The sequence below is a fragment of the Esox lucius genome, chromosome 12 (assembly GCF_011004845.1).
Source record: "Esox lucius isolate fEsoLuc1 chromosome 12, fEsoLuc1.pri, whole genome shotgun sequence".
Taxonomy (NCBI): Eukaryota; Metazoa; Chordata; class Actinopteri; order Esociformes; family Esocidae; genus Esox; species Esox lucius.
The window spans coordinates 33,289,450-33,307,551 of record NC_047580.1 but is presented as its reverse complement, the minus strand read 5'-3'; the positions used below and the strand labels follow the sequence as shown (position 1 = coordinate 33,307,551).

The 18,102-nt window shown below is 42.6% G+C and overlaps 2 protein-coding genes across 6 annotated transcripts; one reads left to right on the top strand and one right to left on the bottom strand.

Annotated features, from left to right (window-relative positions):
• Positions 1-373: 373 nt before the first annotated feature.
• eps8l3b (EPS8-like 3b) lies at positions 374-12,394 on the top strand. 5 transcript variants are annotated; one of them, XM_013136261.3, is made up of 21 exons: positions 374-518; positions 1,069-1,152; positions 1,421-1,516; positions 1,686-1,747; positions 3,018-3,082; positions 3,463-3,621; positions 4,194-4,343; positions 5,246-5,346; positions 5,665-5,795; positions 6,529-6,671; positions 6,845-6,956; positions 7,192-7,262; positions 7,628-7,702; positions 8,223-8,368; positions 9,116-9,281; positions 9,524-9,574; positions 9,669-9,709; positions 10,753-10,843; positions 11,136-11,338; positions 11,705-11,837; positions 11,984-12,394. In XM_013136261.3, exons 3-21 carry the CDS (start codon positions 1,476-1,478, stop codon positions 12,014-12,016), a joined length of 1,974 nt encoding a protein of 657 aa, XP_012991715.2. In that variant the 5' UTR covers positions 374-518; positions 1,069-1,152; positions 1,421-1,475; the 3' UTR covers positions 12,017-12,394. The 5 variants fall into 5 exon arrangements, with proteins under 5 accessions (XP_012991715.2, XP_019907664.2, XP_019907666.2 ...); XM_020052105.2 differs by lacking the exon at positions 1,069-1,152 and having other exon boundaries at positions 1,445-1,516; XM_020052107.2 differs by lacking the exon at positions 1,069-1,152 and having other exon boundaries at positions 1,689-1,747.
• On the bottom strand, positions 12,388-16,175 carry gstm3 (glutathione S-transferase mu 3 (brain)). Its single transcript, NM_001304221.1, is given in 8 exon segments — positions 12,388-12,827; positions 13,068-13,178; positions 13,823-13,918; positions 14,508-14,605; positions 14,972-15,053; positions 15,141-15,205; positions 15,309-15,384; positions 16,062-16,175. Coding segments are annotated over 8 exon segments (660 nt in total). The 5' UTR covers positions 16,098-16,175; the 3' UTR covers positions 12,388-12,731.
• Positions 16,176-18,102: the final 1,927 nt, after the last annotated feature.

Genomic DNA, 18,102 nt, shown 5'->3' with positions numbered 1-18,102 from the left:
TTGTGACGTACAGAACTTAAGAAATATGCTGTTGGCTGTGATGAAACTAGCTCTGCTTCCCAACAGAGTCGTCGCTAGGATCCCAATACTTTCAGGGCCTAATGACACCACAGCTTCCCAAATGGCACTCTTACAATGGATGGCCTTTCGCCTGGGGCCATAAGGCTACAGTTAAATCTAGTGCACTAGAATAGTGTGCCATTGGAAATGGCCCTTCTGTCTCTGCTAGGGCTTCGTTCAGGAGGCTATTCTGTTAAAAAGATGTATCCAACAGATGTCATTAGAATTTCGTACTGAGCAAAAGAGCCAATCTGTGTACATGCCACTGTCGTAAATTGTTCACCTCACTGAAAACGCCTCATCAGGTGGACTTTGTCTGGCATATTGAACCAGGAAGTGTAAGGTGATAGTTGTGCCTTTTTACCTGCCGATCGCGTCATATGTTGGTCTTGAACATGTCGGAATATGAGAGGATTGATCATGGGACTGTGAACTGAGGATATCGGCTACAATTTCAGGTAATACTGGAGTTGTCAATGAATTTCACCTAAGTGCTTAGCAAGGCAAGTTTATTTGTATAGCTTGTTTCAAACACAGCGGCAATTGGAAGTGCTTTAAGTTAAAAGGCTGAAAAAGAAAAAAACTAAAATGTTAAGTATACTAGAAATAAATGTTGCATAAAAGACAAAGCATGAAAGGTGCTAGTAAAGAGAGATGAACAATTCCCTTTGTCTGAAGCAAATTGATGTGTGAATGGAAATGTTTGACACTGTTCTAGAGTCTGTAAATGTATTTATAATTCTGTTTAATATCTCAACAGAAACACTAATTTTAAAGATAACATCAAAGAGAAATATTAGCCAGTAGGGGAATCAATGTGCTATGGAAAAAGTTGCAATTGCTTCGATGTTAGCTGGCAGGATAGTCTTGATCTAGGTCTATCTTCAAGGTCACTTCAGTCTCAAATCTGTTTTCTATCTGATAACTTATAGAGGATTGCAACTTGCTGTTAAACTATGCTCTGTTGGGAGAAATGTGTAAGGCTTTGCCATGCCCTCTACTTCGTAGTTCTGTCTTTTGTGTTGCCTGTGGAATGTTGCCTGTTTTGCAATCAGGACAATATTCCTGTGATTCCAGACCTTCCTACTGCCAGTAAGGAGACTTAGTCACTTCACATATCACACATTCTCCACGTATCTGTTTTCTTTTCAAAACATTTATGTGAACTATTTTAAATTCAATCATTCACCCTTTTTAACCGTTCTGCCTGTCCTTCTTGGTTTCGTTTGACTAGTAAAACATCACTGAATCAGCACTCGTCTGGGTTTATAATTAAAATGTCAGCAGTGAAATACTGATTTCTTCAGACCCAAGTTGACCCTCTGTACTAGGGCTCACCCTGTAATTTCCTGTCATGCAGTGTATCCAACGCTTGATTTCGCAGCCTTTGCTGACAGTGAAGTCACAACGCTAAAATGTTTGGGAACCGCAATGTACCATTCTCTTATCACCTGAGGTAATGTATCAGTCTAATTCACAAAGACTTGGTTGAGAGGGTGGGGTTGAGTAGCAGGTCCTGGTCAGTCTACGGGCCAGCTGGGGATGATGATGATGATGATGATTATGTGATCAGTCACTGTAAAGTAAGTGTCCTGAAGAAGCTGTTGAAACTTCTGCTTTGACAGTAGGGAGGATTCTCCCTCTCAGAGGTCCAGCATGATCCGACCCAGTGCCAAATCCATATACAGTGAGTTCACACCTCAGTCAGCCTTCACACTGGATTCACACCTCAGTCAGCCTTCACACTGGATTCACACCTCAGTCAGCCTTCACACTGGATTCACACCTCAGTCAGCCTTCACACTGGATTCACACCTCAGTCAGCCTTCACACTGGATTAACACCTCAGTCAGCCTTCACACTGGATTCACACCTCAGTCAGCCTTTACACTGGATTCACACCTCAGTCAGCCTTCACACTGGATTAACACCTCAGTCAGCCTTCACACTGGATTAACACCTCAGTCAGCCTTCACACTGGATTCACACCTCAGTCAGCCTTTACACTGGATTAACACCTCAGTCAGCCTTTGCACTGGATTAACACCTCAGTCAGCCTTCACACTGGATTCACACCTCAGTCAGCCTTTACACTGGATTAACACCTCAGTCAACCTTCACACTGGATTCACACCTCTACATGTATAGGAGTCCTACCGCAATCTTCTTTGAAATAGGATTCACACCCAATGTACGCCTTCATATAGGATTCATACCTCAATCATCTTCATACCTCAATATGATTTACACCCAACATACGCCTTCATATAGGATTCATACCTCTATATATTGGATTCATACCTCAATCACCTTTAAAGTAGGATTTGCACTTTAATCACCCTTCATATAGTATTCACTCCTCAATCACCTTTTATACAGGATTCACAGCTCAATAACCTTTCACACAGAATTAACATATCAATCACCTTAAATATAGGATTCACAACTCAATCCAATTTCATATGCTGTTGGATTCCAGACTCAATCACCTTCTATATAGAGTTTATACCTTAATCCCCTTTCATAAAGGTGTCACATCTCAACAACATTTTGTTTCATATCACACCACAATAACTTTTCATAAAGGAATTACACATCAGAATCAGAAAGAGCTTAATTGCCAAGTAAGTTTCACAACATACAAGGAATTAGTTCTGGCCTGTTTGTGCAACAATCTATACAAAAGAAATAAAAACACAAAAACAGTAGACTGAGCATTAACAAATTACAAAAAATATCAAGTATCTTTTATGTAGGATTCACACTTGAATCACTTTTCATATAGGATTAACACCTAAATCCCTTCACATAAAGGATTCATTCCTCAGTCACATTTTGTGAAGAATTCACACGTCAATATATCTTATTTAATATGTAAGCCAATGACAGCTTCCAGTCAATATTGTTTCGCTTTGGTCTGTTTGCATAAAACATAATAGCTCAGTGTGATCTTTCAGTGCAAAGGAAGGAGTATTCCGAAACAATGAACAATGAACCAGACGACTTCCAGTATCGAGTGGAGGTGAGGAACTCAGTTAAAACTCCTAGTGTCCATCAAAAACTAGCAAACCCATAAATACACATACACATACATACATATCTGTACAGACAGTCAACTTTAGTTAAATGTATTTACGTCCATAAACCTTAAACTGGAATCACAGTCATTGTAGACATTGAGTGGTGGCGCTTTATTCAAATAATGCACAGTTGTTTTTAGAAAATGGTTGAAATTCCCAAATATTTTGGTATCCAATATTGTTTTTTATGACGTGTACTGCAATGAGCATGGAGAAAAAAAAATGTAAATTGTCTGAAGAGATCAGATATAACATTGTACCCGAGCAAAGCTACAAAACTTTGCAGCAAAGGATTATTTTAATTCGTTCTATTCCACGCCAGCACCTGTTCACCTGTGAGTTGGATGGCCGGGAGGTGTGCAATCTGGATGACTGCGTGGCTCGTCTGAGGAGGCTGGACGCTGCCGGGAAGGTGTGGGGCCAGGAGATGATCCTGGAGGTCCAGAGAGGACACCTGCAGCTCAACGACATTGAGACCAAGGCAATAAATTTTCACCTCCCGTCTGTAGAGCATCAGGCCGATTCCTGATGTAACATCTAAAGGATTATTTCGATCTGGATGAAAAGAAACGCTTAAAGCAACGTGGATAGTTTGCACTTTAACCCCGTTTTCACGGTGCTGTCTGAAAATCCAAAATGCAGAGGGAATGTTTTATTTTTATTGTCCAAATACTTTTGGGTTTCAGGGTATGGATTACTAGTGGTCTACTCAGAGGTAGTCTACAGTAAAAATAATTAGATGGCACGTCTTTACTTTGGTTGGCTGGGTCTCTCGCCGACAAACCCAATTTCCTCTCTCGTTCAGATTTATTGAAGGCAATGGAAAAGTAGGGCTTCAAATTTGATAGAAGCTTAATTATATTTTAAAGTTGTGAAGTTGTATTGTGCATCCTGAATGAGTTTTACTTCCTCTGTGTAGGCCGGGGATATCAGAAAAACTGACCCTGACCGCGGGTCCAATCTGGCTTTATCTTATCATTTGTGGTTCAGCTGTTCCTAAACCCCCCACCACTCATACGTCTTCCTTTCTCTGTTCCTCTGTCCTCTCTACAGGCAGAGCTGGAGCTAGTGCCTCTGGGATATGTAGTTCAGACTGAAGCAGTGTTGAACAGCTGTGCCTATGACTCCCTGCTCACCATCACAGTGCAGGAACGTAACAGACGCACACGTCAGGTCTTCATGTTCCAGTGTGAGGAGGTCGGGGTGAGTTGAGTGAGACAGCCTTCCCCACTGTGACCCTTGACCCCTTTCACCATGGGACACTTCACCACCTTGAACCTTTACCACTGTTACCTTTGACTGTGTGACCTTTGACCACCATGACCCATCATCACTGTGACTTCTTACCAATGTGACCTTTGATCTTGTGACCATTTATCATCATGATCTTTTCCCCTGACCTCAGATCACCATAGTTACCTTAGAGCCAAAGATAACACAGTTACTGTTGTAATAAATTCAAGTTAATAAAATAGCAAATATAATAATGCTGAAAAAATTGAATTCACTATAGCAGAAAATACTGATGACAAATATTTTGTACATTACAAAATTATTTCACATTGTTTATTGTTTTAGTGTAGTGGTTTAGCTATGTAGCATTGTAGTGGTTTAGCTATGTAGCATTGTAGTGGTTTAGCTATGTAGCGTTGTAGTGGTTTAGCTATGTAGCGTTGTAGTGGTTTAGCTATGTAGCGTTGTAGTGGTTTAGCTATGTAGCATTGTAGTGGTTTAGCTATGTAGCATTGTAGTGGTTTAGCTGTGTAGCTGTGTAGTGTTATAGTGGTTTTGCTGTGTAGCTGTGTAGTGGTGTAGAGTTTTAGTGATTTAGCTGTGTAGTGGTATAGCGCTTAAGTGGTTAATGTCCATTCAATGTGGCTCAGTTGACTGAACACGGCACTTGGTGCAAGAAACTTAAAATTATGAAAATATATGCTCTCACTACTGTAAGTAAAACAGCGACTAAGATTTAAACATTTTCTTTCTGGCACAAACATCATCACAGTCTGTCCAGTATACCGTGTTAACTTTCCTCCTGTATTAACTCAGCTGTGTCTTAAACAAGACCAACCCGTAAAAATACGTGTCCTGTCCCTTTTGGCCAGGCTGAACACATCAGCAGAGAGCTGCAAAGGGCCATTCAAGTCGACCACGACGCTCCTCACGAGCCCCGAAGAGAACCAGCCCGTGACCGTTATGACATCAGGTACACGCAATACTCGTACAAGTCTGTGTTTCAATCCTTCTAGGGACTGGAAAACCGAAAATCTATGTTCCCAATCCCCTAGCCTGGACTATAACGCCAAAACGGAACCCACCCAATTTCTAACACAATGTCCACCTTTCTCTAAACTTAACCAATGAGTGGGAAATCCCATTTTCCCTATTGGGGACCTGCCAAAAAACCTTGTGGGGACCAATTAGTCAGGTTTCACCATCTTTGGTTTTACTTTTTCAGGTTCACACACACACACACACACAAACATACCTCGTGAACCCCCCCCCCCCTCTCTCTCTCTCTCAGAAGTAATATGGACAACAACATTGGTAGTGGATTCCAGCCCATAATTCTTCCTCCCATGATGCCTCGGGAGAGGACCCCTCCCCCACCAGACCACCCCGCCCCGCTTTACCACAGGGACAGAAGGGAGTATGGTGAGCTTCCGTATCCATTTCCACGCTGTCAAAACACAGCCCTCGATTGCTTCATTCCTCCACTTGCCTCACACTGTGTATTAAAGCAGTGTTTCCCCATCCTGGGGACCCCCAAGGGGTGCACGCTTTTGTTTTTGCCCTGGCACTCACACACCTGACACAAACGAATGACTTCATGATAGGCTGATTACACCAATCACGTGTGTAAGTGGCAGGGCAGCGTTCGATTCAGGGTCCCCAGGAGCAGAATCGGGAAACACAGCGTTAAACAGTAAGAGTGACTACCACTAAAAACACTTTTACCAATGGCAGTTACCAGTGGCTTCTGAAACCTTTAAACCTAATGAATGTTGCTCATTTGGCAACACTCTAGAAAGCCTGTGTTTCGGATCAGTAGTGAGTGATTCCTTGAACCAGATTCACATACAACGTTGTTCCTCTTTGAAAGATGATCTACATAGAAAATTGGGCTAATCTTTGTAGCACTCAAAACATTTTACCTGCCCCCAGAAATTACCGGACGTGTATAAATGGTAACCCCAGACACCCTTTCAAAGATGACGGGTGGTGTGAAGGCTGGTGTTGAGTGAAGAGTCACCTGGAGGAGGTTCATGCTCCATGGTCCCTCCCACCAGAGAATTGAAAGGAGACAAGGACTTCTCCTTTTTGCTTCGTTGGGCATACGTAATAGTCGAATGTGTTAGTCATGAGATGTCTTTAACTGTGCCTCCAGAGAGCCACCCTCCATCTCCAGTGAACAGCCCACTACAGAATCCTCTGCATGGTCAGGAAAGCTTCAGAGGGTCACAGTATAGACCCAGAGATCAAGAGCCCCCTCAACCCCAGCCCTCATATACTGAAACAGAGAGGAATGTGGTCAGTACGACGTCTAACACAAAAGAAAGGACAATCATTTATAACAAGCATTATCAAACAAACAATATAGTCCATTCTAGACATTTAATGAATTCCAGACTATACTTATTAGGTTAAATTTGAGTGTTTTTTTTCAGATTAGAATATAGCTCTTACATTATTTCTCTGTCTAGGAAATTTTAAACCATGTGTTGAGCGATGTGGAGTACTTCATGGGAAAAGTATCAGCTGCCATCTCTAATGAAGAACAGAAAAAGAAAAAGAAGAAAAGCTCAAAGCAAAACGGTAATTTCAGTCCAATCTGTCTCTATTTAAACTGAGATTTTCTGGTCCCAGATCTGTAAGTTCACTTCCTTACTGTCACTATTATACCAAACGTAAACAAAGAACAACAAGGAGTCAGCGTTGATGCTACAGATGGACTCAAACTTCTTCAGTTTAGGAAGGGCTGTACGTTATTATCTGCTACGGTTACTAATCAGAAAAGATTCACAATGTGACACTTGTTCCTTTCCTGTAGCAGGCAACTTGCCACCCTGGGAAGAGCTTGTCTCCTGTCTTCAGAAAATCAAGTATGGATTCAACCTGCTGGTACGTTGATCTATTGTCCTCTATATCGAGATGGACAGATAAATGACTTAAGCTGAGCTATGGCTTGACTATCTCACCTCAGGTGTCCATATTATTGTTATATTTCCCCATCTCTGATCATAGATGGCGGTATTCATAATAATATTATAATGCATTGTGCCATTGAATTACTCTGTGAAACTTGTGTTGTTTCCTGGGGAGTCGTCAAGAGGCAAACATTTTTTTCCCCCTGGTCCTTAATGGCGCCAGTTGCAACACAGCACTTTATTGCTGGGCTTTGTTCATTTCAGTGTGTTATTCTGAAAATGGGTGTCATGGTTTCCACGCTGGGCAGCTCTGTCCTTACTGGTGTTGTTTTGTTACAGGGCAAGCTGAATGGAGAGATCCAAAACCCCAGTGCTCCAGACTTCGTCCACATTCTCTTCACCGTTCTGGGCGTGGTGAGTGTCTGATTAAGAAGAGTTTACGGTATTCCGGTTACAGATTAGGCCCAGTCCTTGACTAGAAAACAATTTGTCAGAGCTGCGTCTAGGAAGAAACGCTAACAGTGTGTGGATTTTTGTCTATTAACAATCCAGCGTTTGGCCAGGGGGTCGCATTGAGTTGATGGTCCACATGGACATTATGTATATTTCTTCGCAGTCTGTTTGGTCATTTTTTAGGACTTTTTAGATGCTGCCTGACTTGCTTTCATTTCACGGATTATTAACCGTCAAGGAAATTACTGACTGTAGGTCCATTATCATTTCTGAACAGTTGCAATATGTTATTATCAAAACAGTACAGTCCTAATTTACTGTATATACAGTACCCCCCTATGTTACTGTATATAGAGTACACCCCCATTTTACTGAATATACAGTACATCCCCAAAAATGTCATACAGTAAGTTTGACCCCCCTGATTGATGCTGTTCCTATGCTTGCCCCCCCCCCCCCCCCCCCCCACTCAACATCCCAGCTTGAGTCCCACTACACCCTGGGCCAGGCCTCCAGCGTCCTCACCCCCCTGCTCATAGAGCCAGCCCTGACCCTGCTCTGGCAGGTCGTGACCCCGGAGGAGGAGAGGCTGTGGAGGGCCCTGGGCGACTCCTGGAACATACCCAGGTCAGCTGCCGCCCTATCCACCCCGAAGCACACACGTCCTCACCCTAAGTCCCTTGCTTTAAGGTTCCCTCAGACACAAGAGCTCCCGGACGCGGGTCATTTGGGCCCTAACCTTAAACATGGAGCTAGGAACGGAATTGGGCCCGAATCGATGGCGCCACCTCTCCGAATATTATGGCTACGGCTTGAACAAAGGTCAAAACAGACACATGGCTGACATCCTGCCAGATTATAAACAATTTGGTTCCTATAGTAACAGTTATCTGTGTGGGCCTGCCTGGGCCTGTATCCAAAAAAGAGCCTGAGAATCAGACAGCTGATAGTGTTGGTCCATATGATAAGAGGAAAGACTGACTGTTTAAAGTGCTTGTTGTTTAGTCAGTCATCTGGACAGACGCATGGCGGAGTGTCTGGAAGAAATGAAGCAGATCCCTGAGAAGCCTCATTGCGATTATAAAGCGTCCATTTAAAACAGTCAAAAGTGATGTGATGTCATACCTGTGGTTTTCAGTCTCGTGTACCCTGGCTATGAACCAGTCAGCATTCAGGAATCAAACCAGCTGGTTTATAAAAGACCGTATTCCACAGGCGTGACGTCACATCAACCACGATGCGTTGTGCCTAAGAGCAGCTCTTAGCCATGGTGTGATGGCCATGTACCACACCCCCCCCCCCCCACATTACTTATTATAAATAGAGACTGTAGCGCACCAAGCTATTTAAGGTGTTCCTTCTTTGTCGTACCAGGGCCCAATGGCCAGATGGCCACATGATCCCGCCCTACAACCCAGAGTTTTATGACGGGTGGCAGCCACCCATGCCCGTTCCACCGTCAGCCAATCGGAGCCTGAGTAGGAGCAACAGTCAGCACCTGCCCCCCAGAGAGGAAATTGTGCAAAACTGGCCTGACGAGGTAATGTAAAAATCATAACACCGAGTTTAAAACAACAAGCCCCAAAATGTGATTTACGGATTTAAATAATTTGTGTCATTAGTGCAGAGCTCAAATCCTAAGAGTATACCCGGTATTCCCCCAATGATTTGCACCGATCAGCCCCTGAAATCAATCATGATCGCTGCAGTTATTTGCCCATATCTAAAATCACGATTGAGCTGTGAGAAGCAGATCTCTCTGTGTTCCTGTTGTTCTCTCAGGGTGGACTGCTGAGCAGAAACAACAGTCAATACATCCAGCGGCCGGAGGAGGTGAGACTGGCTCAGGCATCAGGCGTCAACATCCACTGGGCTCTTTCAATATGGCGTTATGTTTCTAATTGCACCATTTTCATGACTTTTGCAGCCCATGATGAAGTCACAGTGGGATTACCAGACGTCTTCACGGTGAGATCCAGCCTCCTTAGCAGCAGTTACACTGCTCTAAGTCAGGGGTTCTCAACATTTTCCACCAGGGCCCTCTATTTTGGGGGGGGTTTTGGGTAGGGGGGGGGTGGTTCAGCAGCATGCTTTGCTGGCTCACTAGCAATGGTAAACTGACATTCATATCTATGCTAACATCTATGCTGAATTTAAAGTGGTGTAGCTGTCCTTGAAATTTGCATTGTTAAGTTTCTATAACAGGAAAGGGCATGACCCCTAGGTTGGGAATCCCTGCTCAGGGGTTGGCATGGCAACCCTGTTCCTTCAGAGTTGCATATAATGCAGGATATACAGCTCCGGAAAAAATTAGGAGAGCACTGTACAACCGTCCCACCGGGAGGAAACCCCGGGGAAGACCTAGGACACGCTGGAGGGGTTATGTCTCCCGGCTGGCCTGGGAACGCCTCAGTGTCCCCACGGAAGAGCTGGAGGAAGTGTCTGGGGAGAGGGAAGTCTGGGCATCTCTGCTTAGACTGCTGCCCCCACGACCCGGCCCCGGATGAAGCGGAAGAAGATGAATGAATGTACTTTTTTCTTTTCTTTCCAAATTTGAAAAGGAAAGTTTTGAGTGAGGAACAGAAGCGTTCAATTTGCTGTGGTCTCTTAATTTTAACCCTTCTGTTCCTCACTCAAAACCTTCCTCTTCAACTTTTTTGGAAAGGAAAGAAAAGGGTGCAGTGGTCTCTTAATTTTTTCCGGCCCTGTATTTGCATACATTGCAACTAGGCAACACACATAACCCGCTAAGAGAACCAATCAGTCCGGTCCAAATTCAACACAACTGGCCTTCAAAGTCAAATCCAAAAGTGCCTGAGTTGCTGACTGCAGCCGAATAGCAGGAACCTGTTGCTTTCTAGTGCTTCCTGTTTGTTTCTAGTGCTTCCTGTTTGTTTCTAGTGCTTCCTGTTGCTTTCTAGTGCTTCCTGTTTGTTTTCTAAGAACCTCTTTGCATTGCTGTTACAATTACATTCACTTCGATTAGGCAACGTTGTGTCTCTGTTTGTCAGCGAGCGTCCCCCGGTGAGGATGCGTGTGATCTACAACTTCATGGCCAGGAACCAGATGGAACTGAACATAATGAGAGGAGAGATAGTCCAGGTGGGTTTGGGTCCGGACCCGACAGGCTACAGAGGGCAGAAACAGAAACAAAGTCAAGGTTTGTGGGAGACTGTGCTGCCCGGGGGGGGCAGTGTTCCATGTCACTCCCACTGACACGTCATGCTGCAGGATGGGTTCGGGTCCAACTCCCTGCTCGTTCAGCAAGAACTCTTTCCTCCATCTCGCCCACAGATTATTGTCCAATAAAGCAGTGAAATGTCTGAAAAATTTTACGTCTTTTGGGAAAAATATATCAATAAGAACATTGTAATACTTTAAATGTCCTTTCTAGGTACTGGACAAGTCAGGTCAGTGGTGGAAAGTCCGTAATGACCACGGCGAGGAGGGCCATGTTGCGAAGAACGTTCTGGAGCCTCTGGATGGAGGGGAACCCTGTGAAGACACCCAGGACGTCCGATCCCCCCCACCCCTCAACATGCAGTCCAGACCGGCCGATGTAAAAGCCTGGCTGGAGTATAAAGGCTTCTCCAAAATGTAAGACAAATCACACTACCTCGGAAGATCCACTCTAACAGTAAAGTTGCACTCAAAGGCTGGTAAAACGGTGAATGTGCCAGGACTTCAGCCTTTACTGTGAATTTGGCACTACGTTACGAAGCTTCTGTGTGGGTCACGCGTTTGAGGGCTGGTTTTATATTTTAGGAAATCGCAGCGGATGATTCTTGCTAATTTGCATCACTGATGTGGCTTCCCAGCCACACGATAACAAGTCTAGGCTTCAGCTCACATTATGACGGTCAGCTTGGCTATATGAAAGAGCACCTTATAGAGCTGTGCCACCTCTACCTTCAAAATAGGCCTACCCTTGTTTTGTTCTTATAACTGTTTAATGTGTCATAGAACAATTCGTAGTCTGAGCGTGTTGAATGGAGCTCTACTTTTGGGAATGACCAAGGATGAGATGAGGACCGTGTGTCCAGAAGAGGGCGGAAGGGTTTTCTTCCAGCTGCATGCCATCAAGAGCTCCATAGCGGTGAGTGACAGCGCACAGACATAACTATAAAATTATAGACATATTCAGGATGTGGGTGTTTCCCCCTAATTTCTACCAGACGAACTCAAGATTAACTGAAGAATTTCTGCAATGAAGATAAACGCCTTTTCTGTTATCTTTTACAGCTTGGCAGTGAACCAAATGGATATGGGCCTTAGAGGTGTTTTGACCGTCTCAAATAACAACCAGGAGCCAATGAAGAATTACAGTTTCGGTTTGAAGTTTTAGTTTCAACTACTAAATTTAAGATTTAATCCAATTTGTCCATTTATATTAGTATATTTTGTGACAGGTGTACTGTCATATTAAAATGTACTTAATGTTTCCAAATTGTTGACACCATGTTGCATTTTACTGTAATTCTGAATATCCCTATACTGGTAATTAAGTTATGCAAATTCAGATTAACAATATCAAAATTCACACGATCGAAGATCAGACTTTTGCACTACCAAAACAATTTATCTGTAAAGCTTTTGTAAATTCACATTCTGGGTACATCTTTCTGAAAATAAAATGAGGCATTAAAAACTTAATTGAACACTTTAATGAAATACCCAAATATAAATCACTGCATTGTGTTTCAATAGGATACAAAACCAATCTTCCATCAAAAAATATCAAGCGTTGTCATTCATTTACCTAATGTTTGACCCATCTGCTTCAGCTAGTTTACTAGCTAAAAAAAAATACAAAATAAAAAGGTTCTGTCTGGATTCTCAATACCTGCTAAAGTCCAACTGGTCCATCTGCTATACCTTTAGTCCTATGAACACCAGTGAGAGCAGAACCAGCTTCCAATTCTACACTCAACCACAGGCCATCAAAGAACAGAAGTGCTGGTGTTGTTGTAGTCTAGTCAACAAATCGCTTTTATTCTTTCTTGTTGCCCCACTTGGCCATCTTGTTATTAACAGGAGTACTTATGAAGCGGCTGGACTTCATGTAGGCAGCAATCTTCTCCAGGGCCTGTTGAGGAAGATCAAACGCACCTTCAGTCAGTGGATCCAACAATGTCACCTCTAGCTACTTTATGGGTGGTCCCAGGAATCGAACCCACTACCTCATGGTTATACAAGCATCATGGTCCACCTATTGAGCTACAAATGCCCTTCGAAGTGATGGGCCCCATTTACTATTAGCATGAATTAATACAGGAAAAGGGAGTTCTAATTCTTGAGTTTTTATAAATTTAGTAATAATCATGACCTCGAAGTGGTCCACAAATTCCTTCAGGTTCTTGAAGTCATCCAAGCACTTGGAGTCAAACATTAGATGTTGGTCCAGAAGCTCATACATGATGAAGTCCACAAAGGTGATCTAGTTGAGGACAGAGAGAATAGAATGAATATTAGTGTACCCAGACTTTAGCCATGGCTTAAATGTGAGGAAAGACTGATCTGTGAACCACAGACTAAATTGAAACAGATACATTTTGTCCACAGTCTTTTTAATTAAACTGAAAACCGCAGTCCTGAAGCAAATGCTTTGTTTTCAAACCTCGCCTCAGGGATGTTTGAGAACTGCTGCCTTGGGGTTCTTCACATGACGGTCCCAAAAAAAGATCACCTCAACATCTTAAAGACTCAGAAGTCATCTTAGGCCCTGAGCGATGAGCTTGTTTTCCTAAATTCTAAATAATTCTGGCTTTTTAATACCCAATTCCCTAATCTGGCCAAATCAGCACAGTGGAATCTTAACTGACAATGCACTGAATTGCCAACTGAACTCACATTTTTTTATAAAGCCCTTTTTACATCAGAAGTTGTCAAAAAGGTGCAAACAACAGTAGTGTTGAATTTCAGTTGCTATGAAAAACTCCCTAAGCGGCTGAAATTTAGGAAGAAACCTAGAGAGGAACCAGGCTCAGAGGGGTGACCAGTCCTCTTCTGGCTGTGCCGGGGTAACATATTAAGAGTACAAATTGTAATAATTAGTCCAGAATCTATTTAACTGAGTCATACCTTGTCACCAGCAAACCACTTCCTGGTTCCAAGGAAATCAGAGAACTGCTTCAGTGTTTCAGGAAGTCTCTCTGTGTAGCCTGGCTTCATCTTTTCCTGTGGGATACAAATTACTTCTGATTCACAAGTGGTTCCTAACATTCTCCCCTACGGGGACTAAAAACAACATTTAAAGGCTCAGAATTTCACAACATACTGTGTACATTTTTGCAAAAACAACATTAAAGGCCTATTGTAACAAACCTTTTTTGGTAGATTAATAAATAGGGGCAAAGGTTCCAAACTACAAATCAAATGAGTCTGAACTGGAATCAAGGATGTAGGAATGTATTGTAATGTTAGGATATTGTCCTGGCAGAATGGGGAGAACAAAGTCTGTATAGTGGGCTGCCAAACCAGAACACTGACAGTTGAGATGTTTAGTCATGCATCAGAGGGATAAATTAAGATCTGAGACACATTCACTTTTATTTTTAAAATCTATTTTATTCTAATTTCTGACTGGACAGTAGATATGAGGCTGTCAACACACCATATACCTCTATTTAAATGCATTAATGTTCATTTTGAACATTTCACTCTGTAAGGAGCACAGCCACCTTCAGCTCGTACCGTACTTCCAACACTAACACCACCTTAAATGACGGCCACGGGTGATTGGTCAATAGCCAGGCCTGTGACTTACAAAGTCTGTGTAGCACATCATCACGAAGCCGTTACGGAAGTCCATTGCCTGATTTTCAAGAATGTCCACGCGAATCTTCTCATCTTCAGTCTCCCCACCTACAAGCAATGCAAGACCGATTCAAGTGTAATAATTAACCAAATCTGAAAGGTCATTGGCTGTGTCGTCAGCACGGAAGGAAAGGGGGTACTAAGTATTCACGGCTCTAACGTGTAAAGGGGCCCTCAAACAAAAAGTGGAATCTTGAATGAAGAGGGGAGGGGCAGGCCTCTGCATGCAGGCCTGTACTGCCTTGCATGGTTCTCCTAACAAAAACGCCTGATGAGTTCATGACTATCGGTTACATTAGACAGCTGGGTGTTCCACAGGAGAGGTTTAGAAAACATTGCTGGTTCACGCGAACGGTACGTTTGTGTTGTAACAATCCAAACGATAAAACCGGAAACAGAGCTCCAGACACTTACAGAGGTTGTGCTTACGCGCGATGTATCTCATGATGGCGTTGCTCTGGACTATCTTCCGGTCTCCGTCCACCAGGTGGGGCAGCTTGTAGGGAAGACGACAGTAGTTACAGGTGGTTCAGCGACACCTGGGGTGTGTGTGGTTCAATGTATAACGCATAGGGCTACATACGTTTGGGAAGTCCATTTCCAGTTTCTTCTTCTCATCAAACCAACAGCTTTTGTCATAGTTTGGAGCTGCAGGAGACCACAAAAGGTTAACATTTAATACAACTTTAAAGTTGTATTTTACAGACTTCCCTTTAGGAATTAAACTATTTTTTTTATTTTTTTTTATTACCTTCTCCACAAGTATAGAACTTTTCCTCATATTTAGTCCCAGTATACTCCAAAAGCAAACGGATAGGCTGAGCAAGCTATTAGAAAAAGAGATCGCACAAAAAACGAGGTGACTACTTAAGCAAACAGGTGTGGAAAGCACAAACTAAGATGAGACTCCAGTGTACTAAAAATAAATGAAAATCGGGTTGTGCGCGCTTGTATTGCTCCTATGCAAGCATATATAAATTCTTAACTCACCACAAGAACAATAAACCAAGGAGCTGTGAGGATATTTTACACTTAAGGGTTAATGTTAGGGGATTTAGCGGGTTCAGCAGGATTTTCAATTTCAGTAAACTGTTGGTGCTGAAATGGTCCCCATAAGTGTATTCCATTGACAAAAGAACGTAACAATTTTATTTTAACAAACTGATAGGCTACAGGATAGGATTCAAATGTACTACACTGAAAACACTTTATACGGGCAGGTTGAGAATGTCGAACAAACAATACACGAGTGCTAGTTAAGTCAGAAGCTGGTAGTGAATTCGGAGTTACGTAATTCCCAAAAATAAAAATCATATTCTGCTATTTTCACGATATACGATATAACAACAGCGAGGGATTGGGATTGTATTTTTTCTTCTTGCTAAAAGCTTGAAATACGATCACACGGAATATTGAAATTACTGCATGTACCGACGACCACGAAAATGTATGGAAAACGCTGTTGTGCAACTCTGAGTGCAGCCAATGAAAAATTATTCCTTACCCCTCGAATATCCCAGTAAGCCAATTTCATGGTCATGTTGTACCTTCTGACGGTCAAAGTATCGCAGAGCAGCTAACCGCACCGAGTCGAGAAAATTTTAAATACCCAAACCCCGCCCCAATGAGTAAAACGTATATTGCGGTGGGAGTGGCTTTTTGAAATGAAGGTACATTCATTTCGTAGTGTACTGCAGTTTCCCTTCATTTTCTGGGAATATTTTACAATGACGTAGCAGTTCACCTTTTTCAAATTCCTTGCACTTATTTTTTGTGTGAAAGTGTAAGATCAACAACTAAAATACTTGGGTTGGATCACATCGCCAATCGTCGTTGAGCGTTGCAGAACTGAATTCCTATATGGAGATAGAACTTGATTAATTGCTGTAGATGTTGGAGACACGTATCACGTTGAACGGACCCTTGTTTGTCTCATTTACATACAGGAAGTACCACCAGAACGTTGGAATATCTAGGCTTACTACTACATACACCTTGATAGTAAGAAATTAATATAAAATATATTTTATTGCTCTCTCACACCTGATTCAAATGCTGCCCTACTACTTATACACATCATTGTAATTATCAGCTCTAGGGAAAGGTTTTGTGTTTTCCAACGTCTTACATTTTACGATGATGGAGCCCACTGTGCTCCTGCATGGGAACTTTAAATGCTTTAAAAAAGGAAATAATAACATTTCCAGATCCATCCCTCTACACAAATCTCTCAATCGTAGTTTTTGCTCCGACGTTCTCTGTGAAGTATGGGACTGTGTCTAGACAGCCTTTCTAAATCACGTCCAATCAATTGAATTTGACATGAGTGGACTCCAGTCAAGTTATATAGTGTTTCTGGTGCGGTTTACTTAGCAAAAGCAACACCCCGCGATTTGCGAATGGCTTTCGATCGAGGTTGTTACTTAGGCACATCAGGAGAACACATGAAGAAGACCGAATTTCTGAAAGCGGCATGCCCCTAGCTATTATGTTAGTTCTTGTCTCGTGTCCAACTTTGCTAAGGGAGCCTGTCAAAATTCACTGCTCGTCTCCCACGGAGGGATTTGATGACAGATCTCTCTTACGCCCGCGCCTCTCTTTCTCTCTCTCACTGGTCGATCTCCCTCTTCCGCCCACTCAGATGGGTTTCGGGGGGTTACAGGATGGTGGTGGAGGCATCACACAATAAGGCCTGTGTGTTCTCCACAGATGGCCAGTCATGTGTCGTCAGCTGTCTGGTGAAGAGTTTAGAGGGCTTTTCTCGTTAGCTAAATTCACATGGAAATGTCTGGAACTTTTTCCCTCAGACTGTCCCGAATAATTTACATGATTTTCCTGGAACTGGACTTTGATGTGACAAATATTTTTCTAATTGGGACTCATTAACAAGGCTCTTAAACTCTAATCAGTTGCTCTCTTTCGTTCTCTTTACAGAGACGGATAGAGGACGCATTCTTATACATTTCCCATTATTGCGTCCATTGGCGTGCAGCCCTAGTCAACATTTTCAATTATTATATTAAACCTTCCTATAAGGTTTGTACTTCCTACAAAAAACAAAATCCTGTAAAGGACATCAAGTGGAAATCTTTTAGGATTGTGTCCTAAAAAATCATATAAGACCCAAAATAATCCTACAGTATTGGATTTAAAGTTGCAAGTCACACCCAGTTGACTACACTAAAATGGGGGAAGCCCTTCATAGTGATGTCCATGCTTTGGGCCTCCAGAGCACTCGATCATTCTCTCTTGTCTCTCTCATAATCCTTTCTGTATTGTGAATAAACCTGCTAAACTGTCTTGGGAAATAATTGTTTGCTTTACTGTGCCATGCTCTTCTCTTGGCCAACCACCTGATATGTGCTGTCAAAACAACATACCACTCTATAATAGCTATACTTGGCCTACACAAGTCTTTAGTTGGCCTACTTAAAATATGTCTTTGCATGGGAACCAACGGTAATCCACAACAGAAGAATTATAAACCATCAGTCTTTCACAAAGACCCATAAACTCTGCAGTTTCGGACTTCATACTCCCTTTCA

What these genes read in the sequence shown, in the direction of transcription:
- eps8l3b (XM_020052105.2), top strand. Translation starts at nt 1,476, where the DNA reads ATGTTTGGGAACCGCAATGTACCATTCTCTTATCACCTGAG. An exon ending in ACTTCCAGTATCGAGTGGAG is followed by an intron (nt 3,083 to 3,462) that starts GTGAGGAACTCA and finishes ATTCCACGCCAG; the next exon opens with CACCTGTTCACCTGTGAGTT. An exon ending in CAGGGACAGAAGGGAGTATG is followed by an intron (nt 5,796 to 6,528) that starts GTGAGCTTCCGT and finishes CTGTGCCTCCAG; the next exon opens with AGAGCCACCCTCCATCTCCA.